This window comes from Athene noctua, chromosome 3, assembly GCF_965140245.1.
Source record: "Athene noctua chromosome 3, bAthNoc1.hap1.1, whole genome shotgun sequence".
NCBI classification, from domain to species: Eukaryota; Metazoa; Chordata; class Aves; order Strigiformes; family Strigidae; genus Athene; species Athene noctua.
This window is the reverse complement of record NC_134039.1, coordinates 53,927,028-53,955,021: the sequence shown is the minus strand read 5'-3', so window position 1 is coordinate 53,955,021 and position 27,994 is coordinate 53,927,028. Positions and strand designations below refer to the sequence as shown.

Below are 27,994 nucleotides of genomic sequence, written 5' to 3'. Positions count from 1 at the left end.
CGGCCCTGCTGAAACAACAGAAAAATGTATTTATTAATAGTATTGGTTAGATTTAGAAAATGTTTTCTAGCACTTGGTTGTTACTACCTAGCATACACCTGGAAGTCCTCTCATTATCTGCCTGAGTAAAATGTAATCAGAGGAAACACTAGAGTTCCTGAGTCTCCACTCAACCTGTAGCCATACCATGCAAGTGCAGTTCTTACAGCCATCTGTCCAAGATTCAAACTCTCTGTAAGTCGTGCCTTTTATTGTGCAGGTCCTTTCACAGTAGCACTGATCCAACTTGTTCATCCTCTGCTCGGCTTGGGACAACTGTTTTTACAGTTCACAAAAAAAGTTTCAAATTTGTAAATGGTTTCCACATTAGTATAAACATAATTGAAACTGTCCCCCTTATCGGCAAGCATGAAGGTGAGAGAATACATGTAGGAAAACGCAGTCAAAGATAATAAACAATTACTGTCAAATACATCATGATTAAACCATCAGAGATGGAAATTAAGAAGCAAGATAAAATTTAATTCATCCTTCTCTAGCATCAGGGACATTATGAAACAAAGTGAGTAGGCTAAGATGGGTATGGCCCCTGGTTTCTCATGTTTCTATGTGTGAACTAAGAATCTTGCTCTACATAAACTACTTGCAGACATTAGGTTATGTGCAAAAGACCTGAATCTGAGTAGAGGCGCAAAATGGGAGGTAAAGCTCAAAATCAACATGTTAGCAATTGTTTCTCCACTTCAGCCAAGGCATTTTAACATTTATGTATCAAATCAGCCAGGTAACAGCATTCCTGCAGACATCTGAAGAACTGACATTTAAAAACAGAAGACTAGTCTATGTTGACCAGCAGACATTAATGCTTTTGGTGTGATATTCTAGGGGAAAAAAAAGAAGAAAATGCTGCTTTGGATCCTTAATTCCTTGTCCTGCATAAATTCTGTCTTAACAAACCTTTGGAAGCTCAGGTCTAGAAAAGTCTTCACCAATAAGTTTTGCTGCAATAGGCACTATAAGCACAGTAACCTATTTCATTCTGGGTTTATTGACTTGTTAGCCTAATAGATTGAGCTTGAATATTTACGAGCCCTTTCCTTGCTCAGGGATTTGGATTCTGATCACTATTAAAAGATAGGATTCTATAAAAATATTAAAAAATAATAAAGCTCTCTGAACTGGAATTTTTATAGACAATAGGCACAGATATGTAAATACAATCATAAACATGTCATGCAGGGACGTTCTGCACACACACACATGCAAATCCCCACATATGCACAAATAATCTAAAATGACAGCAGTTAAAGACTTAAGAGTCCTCATTTCTCCCATTCCATGACTCCTAGTAAACATTACCTTAGCTGATGTTTTGGCTAGAATGTCTTGCAGTTCCATAATTTTCTGCACAAGTCCATGGAAGTCATTACAAGTTGGACATGCTAGAATAAGAAAATATGCATATTAATTTAAAAAGTGTATACACAACAGGTTCAATCATGTCAGAGTTGACAACCAATACACTGAAACTCAAGGTTTTAAGAAGGTTTGTAGGAGAGAAAGTAGGCACAAAGCACACCTTTCATTTTACGGTATAAGAATTAATAGACTTACTGCGATTAAGATCTGGGCATTGAGAAATAAATCCTTGAGGCATGACAAGTAATTGCACATCTTGCATTATGCCCTATGTGTAAGTGGAGAGAAAAAAAAAAGGATACATTATTTTTACCTGTCAAAATTATGTTTTCCATTCACCATGTAAAACATTAAAGCCCACACAGAAAAACTGCCTGATAAAAACAATACTTATGAATACACAGCTTCTTGTCTAGACCCAGTGCAGTGATAGAAGAAAAAACAGAAAGTAAAATAGATAGATGTACAAATACAAACCTACTGAATCATTTTTAAAGACATAAGATTAAATGTCAAGATGTAATTATGTGGCAAGAGTTTGGCTGTTTTGAATTGTTATTTTTAGTTAGCCATTGCAGAAAAGCTTGAAAATGACCTTTAAAAGTACTTTGAAAAACAGCTGCAGTTTCAGTCACTTTGAAACACTCTTTTAAATAAAATGCAAATTTTTTACTAAGCTATAACTGTCAAATAGAAGTGAAGATTAAAGAAACTTGAGTAAGGAAAAACACATTCATGCAAACCCTTCATGATTACAATCGGGATCTTTCTATAAAGCATGCAGAATGCCGAGAAGCTACATGTCTGTTACACAGCTGCAGAGTTGCATGTTGTGAAGAACTTAGGGGAAGTTTAGCATGAAATTCAACTACGCCATCTGGAAAGGTCTGGTTTCACCCAGAAGAACAGATCCCATGCTTGAAGGCAGAATTTGCATGCATCCTTAGTCATTAAGATATAATTAGTAGCCACTTTGCTGCTCTCCAAAAGCAAAGGCCAAATAGCAATTTCAAACTGAGCCATCCTATCATATTCACTCCAGATGTCTCATCCATAACTCGCTCCCTGCATTTCCAAAACCCCTTCTTTGGAGGAAAAGCAAAATAATTACAACATGCTTCAGTGTGCTCATAAAGAGTGTGTTTCACGACACTAAGAACACAATGCAAACTAAATGCTGAAATCCACATTTCATCCACATACACAGAACATTCAATAAAAACGTTGCAAAGTCAAAGAACCACAATTTTGACCTCAGGTGAATGACTTGGGGTGACTTAGCAACCTAGGTGACCTACAGAGAAGAGCAGGTGTCAGTGGAGAGCGACTAAGAGGGTACTGAAGTACCATGCCTATGTTTCTCCCTTAACAACAAACCTACAATCTAGGACAACTGGACCCTCCCCCACACCGTGCAAGGAGCTGCAGTGATTAGCTAAAAAAAAAATGGTGGGCCTCAGACAGAGCTCCACTTCAGGACTTCCCACAGCACATACTCAGGAAGTCTGGAGCAAAGACCTCTTTGAAGAGCACACCAAAAAGCTCAATGTATTAATTTCTCTTCTTTTCCTTCCTCAGTGTCATCAAGTTGAAGCTTATGTCAACCCAAGTTAAGGCATTTTAATGAAAAGGAGCAATGGCAGGGTCCAACCCATTCAAGTTTAAAACACTCTTCAATGAACACACAGGCAAGTACCCAAATAATTTAGCTATTAACCAACAATAAAGCTCCTCCAACTATTTAAGGAGCTTTATTCATCATACATCAGCTATGATGTGAGCTGGACTCTGCCACTCACCAGGAGTCCAGGTTCCTTCTCATTCTCCCTGAGTAACATCAGGGAGCTGAGACACCTAGCACACCTGGGCTCCCAAATCAGAACCTCCTGACAGTACATTAGAGGCTCTGAACAGGCTTCTAAAGAACATGGTGGTTCAAATTAACACGACGCTGGATGCTGGGTACTGAGAGAAGTTACATGGTACCAGAAATCAGGTAACCAGAATTGCGCTCTCAGACTTCAGATCTTAAAGTGAAACAGGTACACATATATCCCAGTGTGAATACAACTACTGGCACATTGGTTTAGTGCAGCAATATCAGGTTCCAAATCAAATACAGCCAAATAAAATCTTTTCAGAGTGACTAATGATTTTGAGTACCTTGAGCCCTCTGGACAATCCATTTAATTCTCTCAAAGGAGCCTGATTTTCAGGAGGGGCTAAGCACCTGGTCTTCTCAAGATCAGATCAGCAGGAGCTGTCCCACAGTGACTGTCTAAAAGTACAGGCTCTCCAAAACACTAAGCATTGAAAGTCCTCATCTTCTAAACTGATGAATCCCCTGTACAACAGTGTCACATTTTCAGATGCAGTTTGACTCTTGGTACTATATTACACTGGTGAAATCACTTAGCACAGTATATTTTGGATATATCGATGTTCTTTTAAAGCTATCCATTTCTGTATTTCTGTTAAGCTGGTTTATATTTGTAACTGAGGTAAAATTCTCCAGGGATTTTGTTTAATTTTATCTTTCTTGAAAAGAAAGAAACAAAACCAAATACAGTCCACTAGTGGAGTATTTATTCTACAGCTAATGAGCAGTGACTATGAGTTGGCAAAAAAAATATAATACAGACAAAAACTGAGAAGGCACAAAAAGTGAAAAGGAATATTAATTCTAAGTACGTAGAATAAATGAAGCATATCAGAGATCAGTTTAAGCAATGCATTGATATTTTCTGTTATTCTTGGAGTCAACTGTTTATTTAACCCAGAAATATAATTTTGCAGCTTGTTTAGCAGACATCCTTTTAGTCTTTTGGAGGAAAAGGGAACACAAATTGAAATATAAAAACAAAGTCATGCTTCAGTTTTCAAATCTGAGTGCCCCACTGGACCTCTGTACTTCATATACTACAAGGATATAAATTATCATCTAAGTATAGCCAACAGTATTTCAAGACCCAAAACATGATTTTAACATAAAAGCACAGAACTTGCTGTGAAAACCATAATGAAAGTGGTTTATGCTGGAAAAAAAAAAAAATTAGCAGGCCATATTTTAAAAACTGATTGGGTCTGTGATCAACATCATCAACTCTATTTTGCAGCACAAGTAGAGAGATGCCTGCTGGGAGGAAAATGGGAGTGAAGTGTGGAAGGCATCCACAGGGATGCCATCATTTGTTAAAGCAGCTCCAGAGAAGACTGAGGCCAAACCACAGATAGCAGCTGTGACCCATAAGTGCCACATGATGGACTCAAATGAATCAAAATTTACACTCCAGTTCAAAATGGCATTCACTTCTTCAGTCTTGCTGTACACCAGGTGCTTGCTATACATATACGGTAAAGCAATAAGCATGTATGCTATGAGCAAAACGTATGTACAAATATTCTTCTTCTAAGGGCAAAAGCTTTCTCTTCACTGATGCTAGTCATCTCATTTATTTCTGACTCAATAAGATATTGTGAAGAAATCTAAATCCTACAGAAGCAATGAAATTGGAGTTCTCTAGGCTGTAGTGTTCTGTGACACACAAAAACTGCATCTAGCTATGAAACAGACAATAACCTAACCGCTTATTTCCTGGAATTCTGTTGCACTCAGTCATTTACCTTTCCCTGTCTTTGGGTGCTGTTGGCTCTGTCATTTGGTGACACGGAGCCCTATGCATCTGGCTCTGCAACTTAATTTAGTGAAGTCCAGTTTGATGGAAACACAGCTCACAGCATCAGATATACTGATACACAACACACCACAGCCCAAAGAACTGTGTTATAAACCAGTCTGTATAATGAACACAGACTGGTTTATGTTGGGAGACAACTCCTGAGACCATCTACTCCAACTCCCCTGCTTAAGCAGGATCAGCCACAGCAGGGCGCCCAGGACTGTGTCCAAATGGCTTTTGAGTATCTCCATAGCAGTCTTACTCTGACCAACCTCACAGTAGAACTGTTTTCTTATGTTCAGATGGAATTTCAGGTGTTTCAGTTTTTGCTCATTGCTTCTGTTCCTATCAGTGGGCACTACTAAGAAGAGTCTGGATCCTTCAACTTCATTCTCTTCCTGCCTGCCCCCTTTCAGGTATTTATACACATTGATGAGATCCCCCTGAGCCTTCTCTTCTCTAGGCTGAGAAATCCCAGCTCCTCACATGAAAGATGCTCCAACCCCTTAATTGTTTTTATTCAAGGGAAGGCATACCTTAAAATAACCATGTGCATTATTCCTCTGTCCCAGCCAAAAGGTTGTACCCAAAGGTAAGTCCATGAAGGGCTTCTCCACAACTCTTTCATAAATTCTGAAAAGGAAGGAAAAATATAGTCCCAAGTTGTTATAATGTCACTTATTCAGAGATGGAATGTTCCAAATATGACAACTTCTTATAAAACAAGACTCTCTACTTACTTATTGCAGTCCACATGTAAAATCAAGTGAGAGGCACTGATTGCTAAGGAAAGCCTGTGCCATTTATTGTCTGCCAAAATATATGGGAATACTTCTGTGTGGGAGCGATGACTGCCTGAACGATAATGCAACCTGATTTCATTTCGATGACCGCTGCTTTCCAGCTCCAGGTACCTGTACCATAAATGCATCATCATGTCATGAACCATTCTTATCAGCACAGCAACATTTTACATAACACAACTTTTCATTATCATGCAGGAGCTATCTAAAAGAGGAGGAAAGGCAAGCAAGGAGATACAAAGATGAAAATAGACACTTTTCAGATTTGCATTGCATCCTTCTTCTCAAGAACATGTAATAGTAGTTTCCGATTTTCGTGTAAGTACACAAGATCCCAAATATTTTTTTCTTCTAGCAACACTATTTTCCATAACATGATCTGATTGGAAATAATTACCCTATTATGAATAATTACCTCATATCCTGAAAGCACAATAAGGATATTCTGAAGGCGTGGATGCACAAGACAACACCAAGTTCTGCGATAGGCACATCATTAGCCGTTACTAAACAGGGAAGTAAGCAAGCAGTGAGACTGAAGACTGCTTCATTTGCTTTCAGATATACTTTTAACATTTCCTTTCATTTTTCATAGTCAATTTTCTCCAAAGAAATACAAAATCAAGATGTGCTAATTCTTTGGAATATGTGTACATATTTGCAATGTTAAATAGGTATGAGTATTTGCAGTGTGTGCGCATATATACACATATGTATATGTATACACATATATGTATATACATGATAAAAAAACCCCAGCATTGCAGCTGTATGAAGATACGTGCACGATACACCAGATTTGCAGACTGCAATCACAAACTTTGCTGGTGAAATTCCAGCACACCAATTTAAAAAGCACCGCATAACCAAATTTGGTACTTAGGCCTCTTTCTTGCATATCAGACCTCTTCTGGGAACAAGTTTGGCAAACCATTTGTCTTCTAAGTTTTGCATTTTAAAGTCTCACCCTAAAATGCTTTCAAAACAGGAAAGAAAATCAGAAACGCAGATTCTCTGGTAATCATATGCAACCTACAGCTAAAGAGCAAAGAAAACAACATAGTATGTGGTGAGATTCACAACTGCAAGAATGGGCAATTCATTTTTGTCTATTTTTGCTGCTACATCTGCAATCAGGCATGACAGTGGTTTGTCATCTAAGTGCACACATGTTTTAACATGATGTTGTTTACTTTAACAGGCTATCTATATTAAAGAACAGACAAGAGAATGACTGCAGTTTTCAAGAGTGAAGATGAGACCAAATCAAAACCATCTTGTACAATCGTTATCCCTAGGAGGAGGTTGGGCTCACTGCACTCTCCTTCCTTTAGGGTGGTTCACAGTGGAACATGCCTAGTAGCAGCACAGAAACAACTATCCTTTTGCAAAACTGGCAAAATGCCATTTCTTCTTCCTCCTCGGTATTAACAAAGCAATTAACTAGAGTCAGCAATAAATTTTATAATCTGAGATAATTTACCTCCTCGTGGCCTCAAAATAATTTTTGCATTGGCAAGAAGTGTAAACTAATTGAAGGCCTGGCTGGAAAAAAATTGGGCAATAGTGGCAGGACATCAGTCAACATAACAACCTCCTTCATAACTCAAGCTTCAAGGATAAAAGTAAGGTCACTCTCAACTGAACAGAGAGCAGGAACATTATGGAACTGGACTCCTCTAGCAAGTGTCTACACACAGTTTCAGATACAATCTGGAGAAAAAAAATAAAAGGCATGGATATGTGGAAACATTATCTCCTGGTAGAACCAACTGTTAGCTCCTAATTCTTTTCCAAGCCAATGGCAGAACTGATGCAGGCAGGCAGGGAACAGACTATACCAGTAGACATACAGTCAGCACAGAAGATATAAAATGAATACTCATGTTGCCCCTTATGCAGGTGAGATAATGAAATCTCTGAGAACAAAACATGGATTTCCCAATAAAAAGAAGACATCACTGTAAAAATTTCAGGAATTAAGAACTGCTGAGAGAGGATGCAGACATTCAATGACACTCAAATAAGCAAGGAAATCTTCCTACACAAAGCTGTGCAAAAATTGTGGACACTTGGGATTTTGTTTTAACCGTGATTAACACAGTTTTGAGATCCACAGGCAATCTCTTTTGTTCTTCCATTTGGTAAACTAACAAATATATCTACTTTCTAAAGGCTTGATGATTGTTAAAAAAAATGTGTATCAATGAAAAAGAAAATAATAGCCATTAGGAGAATTATTAGGAGTATAATTTATAGTTTACTAATAATCTATAGAGGCAGTAACAAGAAGTAATTAGAAAAGCAAGGGGAATGACAGCTGGAACAGTACTGCCTTCAGCTTGAACTAACACCATGACACAAACACAGGGAAGTGAAAGTGAGTAATTTTCACTTCATTTTTTACCATATACTGTGCTTGCTATTTCACTTTTCTAGACTTGTTTAAACGTCTGGGCTTAAATGGCTCTGGCTCAGTCTCGGGAGTTTCAGAAGATTGGACAAGCCTCAGCACTGACAAACTGATAAGGGTGGAGATGCAAAATCTGGCCACAGTGAGGCTTCTTGAGCTGTCTATATGAGACTGTCCCAGAGGTTTCCAAAGGTTTGGAAGAGTCTTTGAGAAAATAAGCTAGGCATTAACAAACACACCTGGATTTTAAAAATTCATTTGTAGCAACAAAACCACTCTACACTTCTCTGTACACTTGGGATTACTAATCTTCTGAGAGAGAAAAGATGGTGATCGTGGTTCCTAAAGGACTTAGTCCCTAACTGTATCATACTGCAGTCACCAGCCAAGAATCTCATTACTGAAAAGTTTCACAGGGACCTCATCAGCTGAATCACTGGTTTCTTGTCCACACCAGTCCAGCCCATGCATCGCAAGGAGAGCAGCAGTCAAAGATGCCCTATTACTAACATCACTGCTGCTTCTCCCAACAGCTCCAAGGTGCTCATCTGTGCTACAAAAGGCAAACAGCTCTTGGAGTGAACAATAAACTGCAATGAGAAATACAGTACAACAGCAGAACCTACTTCCCCCTTTACTAGCATTCATGATCTCTGTGGTTGTTTAATCAATACCAGCCTACTTCATCTTAACCCCCCAAAAAACACACATGCTTTGGGTCAAATGGATTTCACAGGGAGACAATACGTGCTTAGGTTTACTTTATTTGACATAGAGAAAAGAAAATGCCAACCTGAAAAAAAAGATTGTTACATTTCCATAGACCACTTTGTGCATGCACAATCATTGCAAAGGCAATATCCAGGGCCACTGTAAGATCAGCTGCTCTGCTTGGAAACCAGCCAGACAGAAATTCCTCATGTGCTAAGGCTGAGCCTATCTTCGCAAGAGGAAGAAATTTGTCTCAAATGCCCGAGAAGAATTTGAGACAGAAAACAGCAATGTTTTTGACATTTTCGCTGCTGCCCAGCGCTGTTCTATTGTAACTGCTGGATAAGAGTTAAGAGTCAGCAGATCTGCTCAACTGTCTCAGAGAAAGTCTCAGCTGCTACCAACTGTCCCAGAGAAAGGCATGTGGCCTGCACGAACCTGAGCAGGACCTGCTCTTCAGGCCACAACAGACCAGCACGGGGAAGACTGTGGAAGTAGAAGTCAGGATGTACAGCAAAAAGCTGGAGATTTAGGAGGTGAAACGCCAGGTGGTCCTGGTGGATGCAACAGCAGTCTTTGAGAAGAGAGAGGTACGGCCCTTCCAGCTAATGGCCAGTGCTGGCAATGCCAAAGCCTGTCACAGCTCTCTCGCTCATTTGGCACCCGTGCTCACGCAGCAAATGTATACTGTAGCTGCCCACTCTTACTCCAGGCAACTAATACAAACTGACTTCATTTTACAACATGTAGACAAAGTTAAAGGCAAGATAACATGTCTGCTGCTTATGAATTTATTGTAGTTCGGGGGCTTTTTAAAACTTTACTACACACATTTACAGGTATACTGTTAAAACAGTTTTGCATGACTTTGATCTGCTCTAAGAAGAAAAGGAAAAGCAATAAAATTAAGGAGGATATGTACTTAAATAAATTAGAATCCTTATCTCCATTACATACAAAAATCTTTATCTGAAGATTCTTGATACAAAAGTTCTGGCTTTTTTGTTAAGTATAATTACATAAAGTATAAAAAAAGAAGAGATCCTAATCAGTAGACCCTATTCACTGCAATCTTGACTACAATAGCAGTAAGCAGTTCTGCTGGGTGTAGATTATGAAGATGTAAAAGCAATTCATGCTGCACACCCACCACATTCAGCAATGCGTTATTTGCTATTTTCCACGGTATGATGACCGGGCAGTCAGGAGTGCAAGCTTTATTTTTCTATTTGGAAATAACACTTCAAGTGTTCTGAAACATTAACTAGGAGTTTTTACTGCTTGGTGCATCCTCTAGAACAATATGGCATCAAAATATCCCCAGATGGATACTAAATGCCAAGTAGCAACTGCACTCTAGCTATAAAAACCTAGTCCCCACCTCTCACTTACACTACTGCTTGGCCATATTGGCTTTTCCCTGACTATCTAAAGCTCTGCCTAGGCAAGAGATGACTGGTAGTTTTATGCTAAATAAAGGGAGTGATAAATAAAAAAATATGGTCTTTACTCTTCTGGGTAAATTGGTAGCACTTAGTGCACAGGGGGGAGGAAAGCCACCAGTTCAGTCTCTGTCCCTTTCTTTTTCTGAATATAGTTTTAGAGCCAGACAAGAATTTTCTGACATAGGATATTTTTGTTCAAAAATGCTGCTCCATTCACTAAAACCAAATCTTTTGACAGAAACACACGTTCTCACAGCAAGGCTTGTGGGGTCCAGGATTAAATGCTATCTAAAATGAAAGACAGGGAGAGCAAATCTAAGACTAACAGACTTTCTCAAATACTCTTTAATGCTGCAGTTATTACCTAGTTGAAAGCAGAGATACCAAGTGAAGAGAGGTCAAAATCAGAAGAGGGTATTTCCCATATCAAAACAGAGTGCACAAACAATGGGACAGTAAAACCAATCTCTCAGGTCAACCTGATGAGGCTCTTCCATTACATAGGATTCATTAACCAAAAAGAGTAAGTCAGGTACAAGAACAACCTAAATTCAGTAAGTTGATCTCAAGTCCTATACCTATACTAACCAATAAAGCCAGCAATGCCCATTCCCTGGCTCTGAGGACAAATATTAACAGTGGTGTTCCCCTACAACTCACACTCATATGGGTGCTCTCTCCCATTCTTTCCCTGAAATGGGTGGTTTTTTCCCACACTACCTGTTGGGAACAGGTCCTGGCCAATGCTACTCCACAAACAGTGTCCTGACATCACCTGCAAGGGTCCTAATTGCAGGAGACAAAAGCACACCAAGAAAGATGCTAACAATTTTGCAGAATGGACAACAGTGAGCCAGTGTTGCAGCCTGGGCCTGGGCACTCTTTCGTTTACTAGCACAGCCCTGTCCAGGCACTGCCAACAAAGCTGTTACTGCATTGGGGGGGGGGGGGGGGGGGGAAGGAGAATGGCACTCCTCAGGACACTTGTCTCAGGTGGAAAAGAACCAAGTTCAAGTCCCTGCTCCAAATCAGGCAGAGCAGAGATTAATGGGGCAAGGAAAATGCCTCTGAAGCACCCCAGCCAGCAAGCTACTGAACATTCTGGCACGTACATCTTTTCTGCTGTTTATTTTCCTCCACCACTAAAAAGGTCAACCACTTCAGTTTTGTTCCAGCATGACACTGCTCATCATACTGGACAGCTACAGAGGACAGCTGGGGGGGAAGACGTGTGTATTCCTGATGTGCACAGGGGATGGAGCCCCATGCTGGGACATGCATTGAGGAACACTTCCCACACTGGGATGTTCACAGGAGAGAACAGCCAGGTGACAGATGACTGGAAAAGCAGAGAGACAACATTCACACACATTCACCTGCACAAACTACAAGGTACTGCACAGCATTGCAGCTTCTCTCCAGCCAGAAGGAAGCCACAGCACAAGGTAGCAGCTAGGAGAGTAAGGTTCCAATGCCCTAATGTGGAGGAGCAGGCTAGAAAACAAACGCAAGTGAGGCTCTTCAAATCCTTTTCATCTCTGTCCCCCTCAGTGTCTGTACCCGATTCAAACTAACAAAGCATGTGAGAAAAAAATAGATGTCAATAAGATATTGTTTGTATCAACATTTTGTACCCCCTCATCTGATTTCAGTGATCTGGAAGCCTCTGCTGGCTTTGAAGGCAAGAATTTGCCTCTCACCTGAGAGATCTCTCCCCTTACCTCCCAAAATTTGAGCTCAACTATGCACCTAAATCAGGAAGGCAAAATCTTGCCTTCCCCACCTGCAGAGTCTGCATAACTTCTGCTGAGTTTAGTGATATGATCCAAGAGCCCCTGGTCATCACAGGAGCAAGATATGCTGAACCCTCTAATGTTACTACTCCTGATGACAAGGCAAGGCTTCCAGCCAGCCTTCCCACAGTGCTTGCTGGAGCTCAGCAGGAGCTACGAAGCAGAAGCTGAGTTCCCACCAAGCTCCTCGAAGCACTCCAAGAAGACCTATTCTCCCAAAAGGTCCTGGCTTGGTCTTGGAAAAACTCAAACCTGGTATTATGGCACATTGCCCATGCCATCCCTGTTCAAGCTGTGAATATGAAATCAAAATCCCAAACTAGGAAATACTTTTTGAAACACACTTACTGCCTTTGAGCAATTGTTCTCATTCCTCCCATCTCTCTTGATAACCCTATTTATCAACATATTTATTTCCATTTTGTTCTATCACACAGCCCCATTAATATCAATCTTGCCTTCCTGAAGCTTCTTCCTCTACTAAAAGTCACGGAGTGAAGAACTTTTTCAGATCAAACACTGTAAAAACAAATGGCATAAACCATCCCTTTCACTCTCTTTCTTGACAAAGGTTCTCCACAGAGAGCAAAAGGACTGAAAATACAGTAAACAATTTTCCAAAATATATATATTCATAAAAGCAAAGGCCAGTTTCAGCCTAACTTCTGTTTCCTACCCTGACAGAATACAGCTTTCTTTGTTATTTATTTGTTAATAGAAGCCCCTTCAAATAACAGTAGAAGAATAACCATATCTGTCAAAACTCACATTTCAGCTGTTTCAGTAGTGGTTTACAGTGTCATAGGCAGGGACAAATCTTTTGTCTCATATTCAAGCAGGTCTGTCACTAGTCTCAACTCAAATTACAGGATCCGGGCTCATATGAGCAACCCTGGATTAGTTGGCACTGCTATGATTTACATCAGCAGACAGGCTGGCCTCACTTGATTTAATGAAAGTTACAGGCAGGTGTTTTTAAGGTGGGTGCATTACAAGAATTTACATCCTATTGGAACTTTTTTTTTTTCATCATGAAGCATAAACTAAATCAAAGCAAAAAAAAACCAGGCAGTAGTGACAAGGCATCAATCAATTTAATAGCATCCCTTATAATCAACACTTAAACTGGTAATTCCCAACATTATAAAGACATTAAACTGAGTATAACACAAAACTACTGCTTTACAAATATTTCCATCCAGCCACACACTCAGGAATAGTAGTTAACCTCCCAAACCAACAGAAACAGGGAACTTTTCTCTCTTTTGGGATAAAGAGCCCAGCCAAGCTGTCAGTGTCTACATAGAGAATCCTTTGTCCCACAGAATCTTCTCACACACTACAAAAGTGGTGAATGAATGAAAAAATACTTTTTTTTCCTGACACTTTTGATGAAACATGCAAACTGCATCAAAAAAAAAGAAGGCTAACAACAGAGGAGTTTTAAGTTGCTAGAGGAAGTCAATCCAAAAGTAATTGATTGTTATGAACAAATTTAAAGGGTTCATAATTATTGTCAGACCAGTAAGAAACATCAACAAAGATTTAAAACCAAAAAAACAAAATATGGATCATTACAATCCTCTAGTCTTCCAGCAAAGAACATGAGTGGCTTAAAAATAAGGTACTACTTCTTTTGGCACAGGGAACAACCACATACATCTTTTAACGTTTGAAAATTACTCCCATGTTATTCTTACCTAACATCTGCTCTGCAAGTTATTGATGAGGAGGGGGAGAGCACCCCTCAAAGAAAACCAACATAACTCTACAGTATTGGCTTAGGTGGTAAATATTGAAAGTTTTTCTCAGCATAATGTGTTTCCAGCAGATTTTGTGGTGTCAGAGTCGAGACCATGCTGCAGTCCAGAAATACTGACACTCACACATCAAAAGCAGGGAACATGCAGTTCCACCTCTATTTTAATACAATGGTCAAATGATAGAACAAAATTCATTCACCAGGAGTTCACCTCTGGCAACTTACCCCCTTGTAAGCCTAAATCGGTAAGAGCGAAACTGTCACAGATAATTTCCTCTTAGATACTGAAAGAGGTCTGAAACTGCTGTACAGTACAACCCATTTGACAGCAGATAATCATAGAATACCAGCAGCTGTGAAAACAAATGCTAAGTAAGGCAGAAACTGAATAAATTATTAGAGATAAACAATTAAGTGTAGGGAATGGCTGTCCATAATATTCTATTGATTTTGCTGCTCTGTTTCAGGATATAAAAAGCATTAACTGGGAGGAAAGCATGGTTAAACTACAATTCTTCAAGGGCCCTAACACACAGTATCTCAAGAGATACAAATATAACATCAGTTGCATAAAGCCATCTAACCATGACAGGAGGAAAAAGCTTTATTACATCTCTCCACTGTTGCCAGTTAAATGAAAATATATGATGGAATAGTGAGACCAAACACATATTCCAACCCCATCACAGATTAAAACCATCTCTCTGCTGATTCTTCCATCAAGAAGAAGGTGAGACAAATTCAGAAGTGAAATGAGGAGGAAAATACAGCTTAAACTAAAGGCTGAGAGCAAGCACACATCAGTGTTTAAGTGCTTCCACTCAGACTTCAGGTGTCACTTCACTGAACACTATTCCAAATATTTACCTTGTTATTGGAAAGTACAGTGCATTTTATGCAGGGTGCTCTAGGTGGTCAAGGTGATACTCTCATGTATCTTTCAGATATATGCCATACATAAATATGCCCAGAAATATGCATTCACCTGCATGTAACTCATCTGAACCATTACTGATCTGTAATTTGGAACTCCTGACACCACAAGAGTTTTCTTGACAGTATCACTTCCAAGCTGTAACCAAAACTACCACTGCTTGCGCTCCCTGGCTCCTCTAGTCAGTGGGGAAAAAAAGCAATCTTTGTAGAAGAGTATATGCAAATTAGAAAGGGATAGTTACAGGTATCCTTCAGATTCTTCCATTTTAAGATCAGTTTTAAAAGATTTGAATATAGTAAATACTAGAGAAAAGCATAATCATTATAAAAGGCAAAGACAACTTTGATAACTAGGAAAACTAAAAGCAATTAAAAGAGTAGAAAAAGATTACTGTATCTGCAGAAAATCCTTTCAGAAGCTACTTTTTGTCATGACAGCAACAGCCCAGCCTCACCAAATGCCCAAGACTCAGATTTACATGGACAACTTCTGCATCTGTCTGATAGCCTGGGGACAGTATTCACCACATGACATTAGAGGGGAAACTTTGGGAGAGCAGTCCTGTCAACTTCTTAAGACTCAAAGCCTTAAGTAGTTACATGACTGTATCTCAGTGCAAGTATTAATTTTTGATGTTCCTCAAAAGGGAACAAGCAAAAAAGAACAAAAAAACCCTCACAAAACTAAACACAGACTGAATCAGTAAACTCTGAATCACGTAAACTATTTTAAGTATCTAGTCTTAAAGAAAATTATAAAATTTAAAAAGTAACCACTATTTAGAAAACATCCTCAATTATAAAAGTTTAAACAAACTTTTTGATTTTCTTGTACCCTAGAAATTCTTTTACACTAGAACCATTAGTTGTTATGAAAACTCTGTAAAATCAAAGATATGAAAATTTAACTTGTGTGATAACTGATTATTTGCTTCAGTTACTGCCACCTCTGTAGTTTCCCCTGTGTAGCCATTTCTGCAGTTAGGATTGGAAGAGCTAGTACTGACTTTTCTAAACTAACAAGGTGTGCTGCAAGGTGTGCAGCAGTTCAACACTAGTGCAACTTTTCTGACATCAAAGCTGCACAAGGCTAAAGCTGGTGCAAAGGAGTGGAATCAGATCTGGCATTGCTACTTCTCTTACCAACTATGATGAATGCTGTGACACACAGTTCACAAGAAGTTGTTTAATAACTAAAGGATTGTTACAGACAAGTCCCTCATGAGAAGTGGCAAGGTCAGAGAGACAGAAAACCAGCACTGAAGGAGAAGTTATTTAATGTAATCCATCCAAATACTTCCTTTTAACTTCTACATTCTCTTGTCTTTATTGTCACTCATCATAAAAGAAAATGAAAACCGTAAGAGATACTATAGGAGACTCAAGAGATGCTAGCCTAATTCCAGTATTATCCACACCTAGGTCAGCCTTCATTTTAGCACAATTAAATTGAGCAAACACTACCATGGCACACAGACATCTTTCTGTACATCCTAGCACAAAATAGACCAGAATGTGTTTATTAAAAGCTTAAGAGCATATCTAAGTTAATAGCCACAAGTTCTTCCTGGCCATACTATTGTTGAGACTGATTTTACACCTGCTGAAGGTAGCAAAGGTTTTCCCTGACTGTAAGGGGATCAGATTAGGCCTAACAGTTTCAAAACAAATTCTTTGTTTCTTTTTAAATAGATTACATAATACTCTCCCACAGAAAGCAATGAAATATTCATAAATAGATTGCTCTTTAGCTGCTTTATCCAAAGCTGATCTGATGAGTGACTCTACTTGCCTAAACAACCTAGAAGGCTTTTTTATTTCCTCTCTGATTATCCAAAGGCTTAGAGGGACACCCAAAACCAAACATAAAGCATAAATACCTACAGAAAAATTGTAAACATTAAGCATCACTTAAGAGAACATAGTAAAATAAGGAGGTCACATTGGCTGAAACGGTGGTAGGTTTCTTTCAGCAAGGCATGAATTGGGTATTATCTTCATTTTTCACAGCTCTAACATTGTAACATTAGAGTACTAAAAATTTCCACAGTTAAAGAGAAAAAGGGTCTCAAAAACACTCAGTAATGCCACAAAATTATGCATCCACAGTTAAAAGACACATAATGCAGACTTAGATTTCAGCTAGAAACCTTGACAAATGCTTTCCATTGCAGTTAAGACAGTTTAGATTCTGATACGCAAATAAACAGAAGATGGTCAAAATGTAACAATAAAACCTGCAAATATTTAAGGTATGAGGCAAATTTCTTGAAAAGTATAAATGTTATCAATCTATTGTTAAAAATCTAATCACCCATCCCTAAAAATATAATATAAAATAACAGGATTTTCAGAGTCCTGTCTGTAACCCTTTTACAACTGTATTTTATATAGGCATAGGAGATGACATGGATGAATCAGATTCAAATAAGATAAGCAGCATTATGTTTGTACGGCCACATGACCTCGACACCAGGCACTGCTCTAACACTTCATTGTCTTTGCTCTGGCTGATTAGAATCAATTGAATGCATTCTTATTCACATAAGACCAACGGCAGGTCTACTTGCCCAGCTTTACTCACTTCAAGAATTAATTATTTTCCCAAACAGTATCTCAAATTCTTCTGTAACCTGTCAATGAAAATTCACTGCACATTATTTTTTGTACATTTATCATTCCTTATGTTCACTAAGTGGCAGTGTTTTCTCCCATCTGGCCACTCTCCAAGTTACTGTTTGCTGAGTTTTGCTCAATTATACACTACATATTTTTTCTACTTTCTATGACATGTCTCTTTCTTCATGCCATTCCTGAGGCCAGGAAAGGTTTTCTAGCAAACACTGCCTCCTTTCGGAAAAGCTATGGCTGTTCTCTTTTCCGGAGTCTGAGAGTTGCACATCTCTGCCCACCTATGCAGCTATTTTGGCACATGAAAGTTTCACCTCTAATTTTGAAATTTCAAATATTGTTGCATTAGCCCTACCAGTAGCCCCACCAATCCATGTCCTTCCTACAAACGTAGAAACAAGCTTTGTCGGGGCACAGCTGGCTGCGCAGACCTACTATCTCATTTGAGACAGAATAAACTTTTCCATCTGTGATTATTTGCACATATGGTGGTACCGTCTGAGTTCAAAACTTAATAATCACAGCTGCCCAGTTCTGTCCCTTGCAAATTGCTCACTTCTGCAGATGAGAAGTAGGTAACAATTAATAGAGAAGCCCCTTGGGTCTTCGATGATACAACATCTGTAAACATCATCCAGGAGGCATTCAACCACCCTCTTGCAACGTTTAAAGATGCTTTCATAAACTTGGCATAATGATCCTTGTGAATGTTTTCCCTTTAATTCCTCTACTTGCTTGATTTGTGTTTTGGTTTGTTTTTATTTCTCTTAAATAGGTGCAGAAGTTGGGGACTCTGGGAAATAGAATAAAAGTAGAATTGGAGCATCTTCCAGCACAAAATAATGTTGCCATGCCTACTAATGAAAACATGTATACTCATGTAAAAGAAACAGACTTTTTGCTTTGCTTGAACATCTGCTTTACCTTTTTTTTTTTTCCTATTTTGTAGGGAGACCATCAAGAAAGATTTTTGGGATTGTACACAGGAAAATAAAAAGGACTATGAAGGTAAAACAGAGATCATCTGTTGCTTGTGCTAACGACAGCTTAGAAAGTGCACATTTTAAAACTCCTTTCTACTCTGTCACAGAATCATATGGTGGTTATCTTTAATATCTACTACTCAGACAGATATATAAAGAGTATCTTATTTCTCTAGCAGTCGTTATCTATCAAAGGTCATTATCTTATCTTTAAATGCTCCATGTCATTCACTTTAGTTTTTTTAAGGCTGACAACATTTTGAATAAAGTGCTCTGCCATTCATGGGAGGTGTAAGACCATAAATGGAGGATATTTTTGCTTTTTTTTAAACTGTTTGCAGTGTTAAAAACCAACTGGTGAAGAGGTGGATGTACAGGGCCAGGCTTTGTGAATCAGTATAGCTATATATACATGACATGAGAGTTTTACAACAGCTGAGCATCTGGTCCTTACAGTTACGAACAAGAGAGAACTGGCTTCTCATGCCCTTGGTGGCAAGGCACATTTGAAGAGTAGCAGCTGTTCCACCCTCCTTTGGCTGATTTGGACTTGTGAATTTTTATGAATCTGCACAATACACGTACCCAAACACTATAAATATTTGCATGTCTTATAAATATTTGCATGTCTTACAAGGAACGGCTGAGGGAACTGGGGGAGTTGAGTCTGGAGAAGAGGAGGCTGAGGGGAGACCTCATCGCCCTCTACAGCTACCTGAAAGGACGTTGCAGAGAGCTGGGGATGAGCCTCTTTAACCAAGCAACAAGCGATAGGACAAGAGGGAATGGCCTCAAGTTGCGCCAGGGAAGGTTTAGACTGGATATTAGGAAGCATTTCTTTACAGAACAGGTCATTAGGTGTTGGAATGGGCTGCCCAGGGAGGTGGTGGAGTCCCCATCCCTGGAGGTGTTTAAGGGTCAGGTCGACAGCGCTGAGGGATATGGTGTAGTTGGGAACTGTCAGTGTTAGGTTAATGGTTGGACTGGATGATCTTCAAGGTCTTTTCCAACCTTGATTCTGTGAAATGACCTGCTACACAACATTTTTGCCCTAATTTATGTTCAGTTTTTGACTTGCATTAACTAGCAGGTAGCAGTACTTACCTGTGATCTAAATGATGAATAGAGAGAATAACCCCTGAATTCAAATGGGCTTGTTTTAAGGTAACCAGGATTGTGAATTCATATTTATTTCTTAACTTCTGAAAAAAGATTTCAGCTGTTTCTGGAGATGCTTTGACACTTCTTGTAGTATCTAAAAAAAAAAAAAAAATCACAGAAAAAAACACTCAGTATAAAATCTTATTTTACTTTACATCCTCAACTCAAAGAGCTTACAGAATAGCAAGCTACTCCTGAGTAGCACAACTGAACAGACAGGTGAAAGCAGGGTCCGAAGTATTTCGAACACCAGCTTTTACATGCAATAGGAGCCGTTTCAATGAAAGAGAACACATTTTCTAGGACACCCATTCTACTTTGGAGGGGGGGGGGTGGGGGGGGGTGTTTTGCTTTTCAGGCGAGGTCGTAACTCTTCTACTTTCTCTATGGATGGCCAGATGGTACCTTCAATATCTCATCCAAAATATGGACTCACAAGCAGTAAAGCTCAGAGTGACAACACTGGATGTGAGCCTAAGCTGTGAAGCACAACCTGAGCAACTTTTTAATGACTTCTACAAAAATGTTATGTTTGATAGCTATGCACAATTAATTCAAAATAAAACAAAACAAACAATAAAAAAAAACCGTGAAGAGCAGCATCTCTTTAAGGACAGTTTACTGAGCTTAAGTAACAGTTTAAAAATTATCCTAAAAATTCACCATCTTTCAAAATATATTGTCACTAATTAATCACTATATACTCCAGTTGTGCAGTATATTGCTGCTGCTTCTTGCATGGGATGACATGAACGTTTGTTAGAGTAATTGCACACACGCACAAAGATTCTGCTTTTAAAAACCCACACACAACCAAGACCGAAGCAATGTTTCTGCTGAATTTGCACGGAACATATGTAGAAAATAAAAAGGCCCAACCTTAAGCCCTCTAGAGAGATAATTTATAAAATAAGATGTCAAATATGAGAAAAACAATTCCCAAGGTTTTCCATAGTAAGTTATACTAGCAAATAATTAATATATATTTGTAATTCACAAAATCAATTCATTAGCGCGCATAATCAACTGTGTAAGAACTAAATCAATTCACAAGCTTCTTGTCATTGCGATTTGACCATCCTGCTCTAGCTCAGGGACATTAATTCAGGGACAGCAACAGCAGCAGCAGAGAGATAACTGCAGTAGAAACTGTGACTTACTTTTGGCAGCACTGGACCTGAGCTCTCAAGTAAGCTTACACTGATGTTCTTAAAAACAGGTTTATTCTTTAGGCTGTGCCTATGAAGATGCTACTCTTTATTAACAGTAAACAGTTTATTGGAATTTATGGACCAGGAATATTTTTTCATATGTGTTTAAGAAATATAACAACCTGTACAACCCCGAAGTCCTAACCAAGCTCCTGCAGAGTGTCACACCAGGCTGAATTTGATTCATTTTTTACAAAGGGGAATCCAAAAGACAGAAAACGAGGGGGAAAAATAGAAAGAAAAGATAATTTAAAGCTTCTTTTTGTGAAACATCATGTCTTTTCTACTGTGGATTGCATAACTCCCTCACTGTAGCAGACATTCATGGTATTTTAATGGAATTGTTAATAAATCATAAAGCAACTCAAATACAATTACATCAAAGCATTCATTTTTAGCCAAGGGACGCTAACAGAGTGGAATGACATAGGTTTGCATGCTGGAAGATAGTTTTAACTGCATTAACAATTTCTAGCAATATAAACAATCTACTCCCAAGAGACAGAGCAGAGGAAGGACACACAAGGAACATATTCTCTAATCACAATCACAGCATCTTCATGCACTGCAGTCCTCAGCAGCAACTTTCCTACCAAAATACAGAAGAACACAGGAAAATACAGATGTGGAACCCACTTAGAAGCCTATAGAGTCCAATTCCAAGATGCAAAGCATGTCCTCCAGTTCTGTTTGCAGTGGGGGGAGCCAGGTTTCTCAGCTTAGAAAGCCCAGCCAACATCCTTTTCTACTTCAGGTTCATTATCAACAGAGCATTTACAGAGTGATTTTGAGCCAAAAAAAAATCACTTTACAGAGTGATTGTTGAGCCACAAACATTACAAGTTTGCACTGAAACACGTTTACACTGAAATCTCATTTTGATTAATGACAGCAGATCTAAGGAGGTATCATCAAACTGTATTTGTGTAGTCAAAAGAGTGTCTGCCCTGAGGGGCAGAACTCCCCTGCCTGAAGGGCTTGCAGCCTCAGAAGCCTCAGTCAGGATGAGCAGTGCAACTTAAACTGACTTCAAGTAGAAGAACAAAACCCAGAGCAAGGGGAGACCACCAGAATGCAGGAAGTCATGTTGCCTGCATACTAATAATTTTTACTGCTTTGTAACAATACTCTTGTCCCTCCAACAACCTTTTATACTTCTTTAAAACTTTATTGGTAGAGACATTTCACTTTGATTTCAGTAGATGATGAGATTATAGAAACCAATATATACCACGAACACCCCATGGTTTTTCAGCCATATTAATTCATGCTGATTCCCTCTCACCTGAAACATTGCAGGAGTTGCTATGAGGAAAGGGAAGGGTGGAGAAAAAGGGCTATGAGGATGATTTCCACATCATCATCTCTCAGCTCCCAGCCCAGTACAGGGCTGATAAAGTACACATCCACGTGAACATGATAGTGAAGAAGCTGCATAGGTCCTTCATCCAACAGCTTCTGTGTCTGGTCACTCCAGTCTCACTCTGATTTAGAGAGTGAGTGCACAGGAATCCATAGAGGCATTAAGGTACTGAACAGACACCATCAATTTCCATTGAGCTGGGCACACAATATTTATGGTTTAACAGGGCAGCAGGAAAAGGTAGGAGGTATACATATCAATGTGAATTCAGTGGGGAGATAGGAAGAGGGTTAGAGGGGAAAGAAGTCAAGCAAGACAAAAAAGACAACATCATGCCAGAATTGTGGGAAATAGCAGAACTGCAGAAAATTTCCTGGCTGTTCTTGTTCTGCTCCCATTATCTGCAGTGCACTTCTTTCAGGTTTCCCTCAAGACAACAAAATGGTAGTAAGAAGGAAGATGAGAAATGCAGAACAACTACCTTCTTCCAAGAATCCAAATTTTCCCTGCACAGCTCTGAACGCTGTAAGATGCTGGGGTGCCTCTCTCTCCCAATTACCCTCCAGTTTATCCCTCTACATCATTCCTAGTTTTAACTACTATCACACCCTCCCAGTGGAAATCATAACGGCTCTATGCTGGAAGTGGAAAACAGACCATGGAGACTATGCTTAACAAAAATAAAGTCCACAACTTTTCAATTAGAAAGAAATATTAACTTCTACCAAATTCCTATGATAATCTCATTAGCAACCAATGAAAGAAAGTATATGCAAAACATCCCTACCATTATACAAGGTCAGTTCCAATCACATATAAATAATTATCTCCCCCTCCTATGTGCACTTTTATGCTAACTGGAGCTATTGGGATGCAAATACTGCGCTACAGATGGCCTGTGCTTTAGCAAGAAAACAAACCCTCACTGTTGCACAGAGCTCTCCAGAGCTCCCCCCCCTCCCCATTCTCATTGCCGTACTGACAGGTGGGGGAAACACAAAGCTGCCTCCATGCCTGAAAGAGAGCAATCTTTTTTGAGGTCTACTCATGTCAGCCATGTGAATCATTACTGGATCACTAGGCTGGATGCGAGTTTTCCATACTTTTATCTAGAAAACCTTAAAATCATTCATCATGGCCTTAAGGCTATCCTCTCGAATACAGATACAAAAGTATCAAGACCTGATTAGATCATGCTGAAAGCCTATATATTATCATCACATTAACCGCTAGAATATAGAATTGCCAAAACATATGGCCATTCAGTTTTGGTACTGCAAACTGGTCAGTTCATAGCTGCTGTACCAAACAGCTACAGAGCCTTTTAAATTATTACTACTCTGATGAAGCACAGCACCCTTTACTCAGGGCAGGCACCAGGTGGATTTCTTTAAGACCTCTGAAAGGTCCTTGATCCATTAGATCCATTCTTTTTACACTAATACAACAGTGCAAATCCCTCATTCCAATTGCCTTTGAACACTAGCAGTAGTTGCTTGACAGATCACCAGCTGTGCTCAATAAATACTGATTCAGGCTTGTTCTTGACATTTGGCTTCTAGTAATCATTTTAAGACCCAAGGAAAATACTTTACTGGAACTGGACTTCTTCCATAATAGCTTAGAAAATCAAACTGGTATATCTCACATAATAATTTGTGGTTTCTCAACAGTTACATAGAAGTCTCATACTGTGAGCATTTCTAATACACAAAATCAAAGGCATAAATCTTTTTATATTAGAGTGTAAAAATAAGGAGAACTATTAGTTTGAATGAGAAATTTCTCTCTAGCCATGATATCTATACATTGGGTTTACTTTCCTAGAATAGTGCATATGTTTGGTTTGATCACACCATGACAACTCACAAACCCATACTGTCAACACTCAGTCTTTAAATTATAGAAGAATGAAGTTCAAAGTGACAATGCAAGAAACAAAAATTCAAACTCAAAGCAAGTCCTTGTTCAAGTCAAAGGTTATAGAATGGAAATGCCCTTAGAATCATAGTATCACATAATCATAGAATCATTTAGGTTGGAAAAGACCCTTAGATCACTGAGTCCAACCATTAACCTAGCACTGCCAAGTCCACCACTAAACCATGTCCCTAAGCACCACATCAAGGCAACAAGGTCTCCCCTGAGCCTCCTTTTCTCCAGGCTAAACAACATCCATTCTCTCAGCCGCTCCTCATTAAGACCTGTGCTCTAGACCCTTTATCAGCTTTGTTGCCCTTCTTTGGACACACTCCAGCACCTCAATGTCTTTCTTGTAGTGAGGGACCCAAAACTGAACACAGTATTCAAGCTGCAGCCTCACCAGTGCCGAGTACAGGGGCACAATCACTTCCCTAGTCCTGCCAGCCACACTATTTCTGATACAAGTCATGATGCTGTTGGCCTTCTTGGGCATGCTGCTGGCTAATATTCAGCTGGCTCTCAACAAACACCCCCAGGTACTTTTCCTCCAAGCAGCTTTCAGCCACTCTTCCCCAAGGCTGTAGCACTGCATGGGGCTGTTGTGACCCAAGTGCAGGACCTGGCACTGGGCTGAGGTCAACTGTATGCGGTCCAACAAGGCCTATTGATCCAGCCTGTCCAGATGCTCCTGTAGAGCCTGCCTACTCTCAAGCAGATCAACACTCCCACCCAACTTGGTGTTGTGAAGAAATAATAACGCTCATGTGGTAACACATGTGGCTGGTTTGAGACATGCAAGTCAGCAAAAGTACTGAAAACTACAGAACAGACTGGGTAAAGGAGGCTGGAGGAAGTCAGAATTTCTAACCATGGTTGGCAATGATAACAATTTACAATGACACAGATAAACAGTAGGTGGTGGTGAACCTTCAGCTGCAACATCTAGTTATGAGGTGATCAGCTGGCCACAGGTGCAGAAAACCAAGTCTCTCAAGATCTAGCATCAAAAAGCAATCTGAAAACCTAGTGAAGAAAATCACTAACTGTAAGACCTGCAGGAACTCAGCTCTGCAGAGGACAAACTTAGTGGCTGCCTCTACCCTGTGCATGCAACAGCCCTCACAACTAGGACACATTTTCCCCTCTCAGAGACAATCTGCAGTCTCAACTTTACAGCAAACACCAAAGCCACACAAGTGTTTCCTGGAGGTGTCGAGTGCAGACTTTGTCATTTCCTGCATGCTCATGAGATGGTAATTTCTGCACTATAACCAAGACAGTGAAGTGCTAAGGCTTGGACAACCAGCCCAAGCAGAGTTGACCTGTAGATGAATCCTGTATATTTTATAACTGAAAACCATTGTGCTAGTAGGTATTATACTAAGTTATAACAAACCACTTATGCTGATGTAAAAAGTTGAATTACTGAAGTTGAAATACTGAAGCCTGAAAAACAGACCCCAAGACGAAGCTGCTAACTTAAGTCTGTAATCATTAACAAAGTGTGTAAGCTCGCTAGTGAAAGATGAGGCCTAGAATATAATCAGTGGTGAGCATGAAATGCTGAATGTATCCAACTTGCCTTGTTTAGCCTTGTTCAAGGCTGAGAACCCACGTATTGGCCTTGTTAGAAACTCCCTTGCTCTCCCCCCTCCGAGCCCTGGCCAGGCTTTGGGTGGAATCCAACAGGAGAATGAAACCAGAAATTTTCCACTCAAAACAAAGGTGCCAGCTATTCTGGCTTGTCGATCTCTGGTATACAAGGCTGGGCCCGCTCACAGCGACTTTGTCAGCCTCACCTATGTGTGGACGCACCGCGTAGGATTTCCCCCTTGCCGGGACAGGCTCTCCAAACCCTCGCTGTAACCGGGGCTGCCCAGCCACTGCGGGGCTGGATGATGGTAACGTGTGCAAGTGGTGATGTGTCTTTCTTAATCACTGTTCTCTCTCTCTCAGGTAGTAATGATTTGATGCATTACCCTGTATTTTCCTGTTTGTTGCTTTAGGTGCACTATTCTGCATTTTCTTACTGGATGTTTTCTGTATTACACTGATACATTACTTGGTTATCACCTATAAAACACACCTACTCTTTTCACTCTGGTGTTTAATTGGTATCCATAATGAGCCAAATAGGCAGTAAGCCTAACTTTAAATAGGACTCACTCAACAGGTCCAAAGGCCAGCCTAAACCGATGCTGCAGAAAGACAATTCTACCTTTTGCTCTGCCACCAGCTTTTAATTTCTTCTTATCCCTACAGTGACAACTGCATTCATGCAAACATGAGGAATTGTGAGAGAAGAAAAACCAGGCTTGCGAGAAACTAAGAGAAATAGCCTGAGAAAGCGAGAAGTTGAGGCTGATCTAAGGAATACCTCAAACACCTGCAAAACAAAACTATTAGTCACAAGGTGCACTCTGTGGAGGCCAAAAGCTGATCAGGCTGCCTGAACAGCACAGGATGCATCTGAAGGAGGGAGCCGTGTGGAAACAGGACAGCTCTGCTCTGGTGCACCTGGTCAAATTTCAAGGGCCATCTCTCCAGTGAATGACCTTTGCTTCATTATCAACAAAATGCATGTTAAAGTTAACACCCCTCAATATAGCTAACAAAGACTAACATGATCATGTTAATTATTATACATCATCCCATGAAACACCTTACCCCTCCCCATACATAGGTACGTGGGCCAACCTACGGGATGGACCCAAGGAAAGTGGGTATAAACCAAGGAAGGGGGGGTGGGCCCGGAAAGCACAGTGAAGCAAAGAAGACGGCTGCCTCCTGGAACCCTCACTGGCGGGATCAATGCAGAAACCCAGACTGGTGATCTGTGTTCCCCTATTCCCTCTATCTCCCTCTTTCCCTTTTTCCATTAAGAAATTCAAGGCATATTGTATTGCTTGCCACAACTTGCTATACACTTAGCCAATTATTGTGTGTTCAATTAGTACATTGTGTGTAGTTAATAAATGTTTGGACTTTGAGACTTGTCTCACCATTGTCTGCTCCACTGGGGATTTTTGAATCTGAGTCACCTGTCTCCCTCATCTGAGCAGGACGTGACAGGAACCATATCAGATAAATGATCCAGCTTTAACTAACCCACCCCACCCCCCAAAAAAAAAGGTGCTGGAAGCAGCCATGAACAAATTACTGGAGATGATATAGAAATATGCCATACTGAGCACCAGCAGCATACTAAATTGCACAGGGGAAAGACTACATGCAAATACAGTTTAGGACAAGCCATTCATTACAGATGCTTTCCAGTCCACAATAAAAACAAGCAGGTATTGGATAACTTGTCTTAAGAAAGGATGTGCTCTTAAGTTTCAGAAGTATAGCTAAAGCTAAACATACAGTATGAAATGAATTATAAAACAAACTCCTGCAGAAGAGTCTTTGAAGGAGGCCTTGTAATTAATTGAGCTCCAGTTTGTTTCATGTGCACATAATCAGCTTTTAATAGCACCATCTATAAATCAATTCTGCATCTGACTGTAGGTTTGCTGAACTCTCCAAATTAAATTATAGTGGTTTGTGAGAAAAAAGAGAAGGGCTGCAGGCTAAAGAGTCTTGGAAATAAAATAGGGCTAGTTCAATTTTGTTTCATTTTCCTACAGTAGTTGGCATCAGTGTCACAAGCCTATATGCACATCATGTCACTTCTCCATATTAAAATTTTTGGATTATCTTTTTCTTAACTAGGGATTTCACTGAGCCTACAAAGGGCAACAATATCTGAAACTGTTTA

The 27,994-nt window shown here is 39.7% G+C and overlaps 1 protein-coding gene across 2 annotated transcripts in view; it reads right to left on the bottom strand.

The window, feature by feature from the left end:
- Nucleotides 1-27,994, bottom strand: part of NELL2 (neural EGFL like 2) — a 162,711-nt gene that overhangs the window by 115,654 nt on the left and 19,063 nt on the right. For both annotated transcript variants that reach the window (XM_074903011.1, XM_074903010.1), the window contains exons 3-8: nucleotides 19,681-19,831; nucleotides 5,840-6,013; nucleotides 5,636-5,732; nucleotides 1,615-1,687; nucleotides 1,360-1,442; nucleotides 187-315 (exon numbers count right to left, since the gene is read on the bottom strand). In XM_074903011.1, coding sequence (XP_074759112.1) covers nucleotides 187-315; nucleotides 1,360-1,442; nucleotides 1,615-1,687; nucleotides 5,636-5,732; nucleotides 5,840-6,013; nucleotides 19,681-19,831 — 707 coding nt within the window. The remainder of the gene's footprint in view (nucleotides 1-186; nucleotides 316-1,359; nucleotides 1,443-1,614; nucleotides 1,688-5,635; nucleotides 5,733-5,839; nucleotides 6,014-19,680; nucleotides 19,832-27,994) is intronic.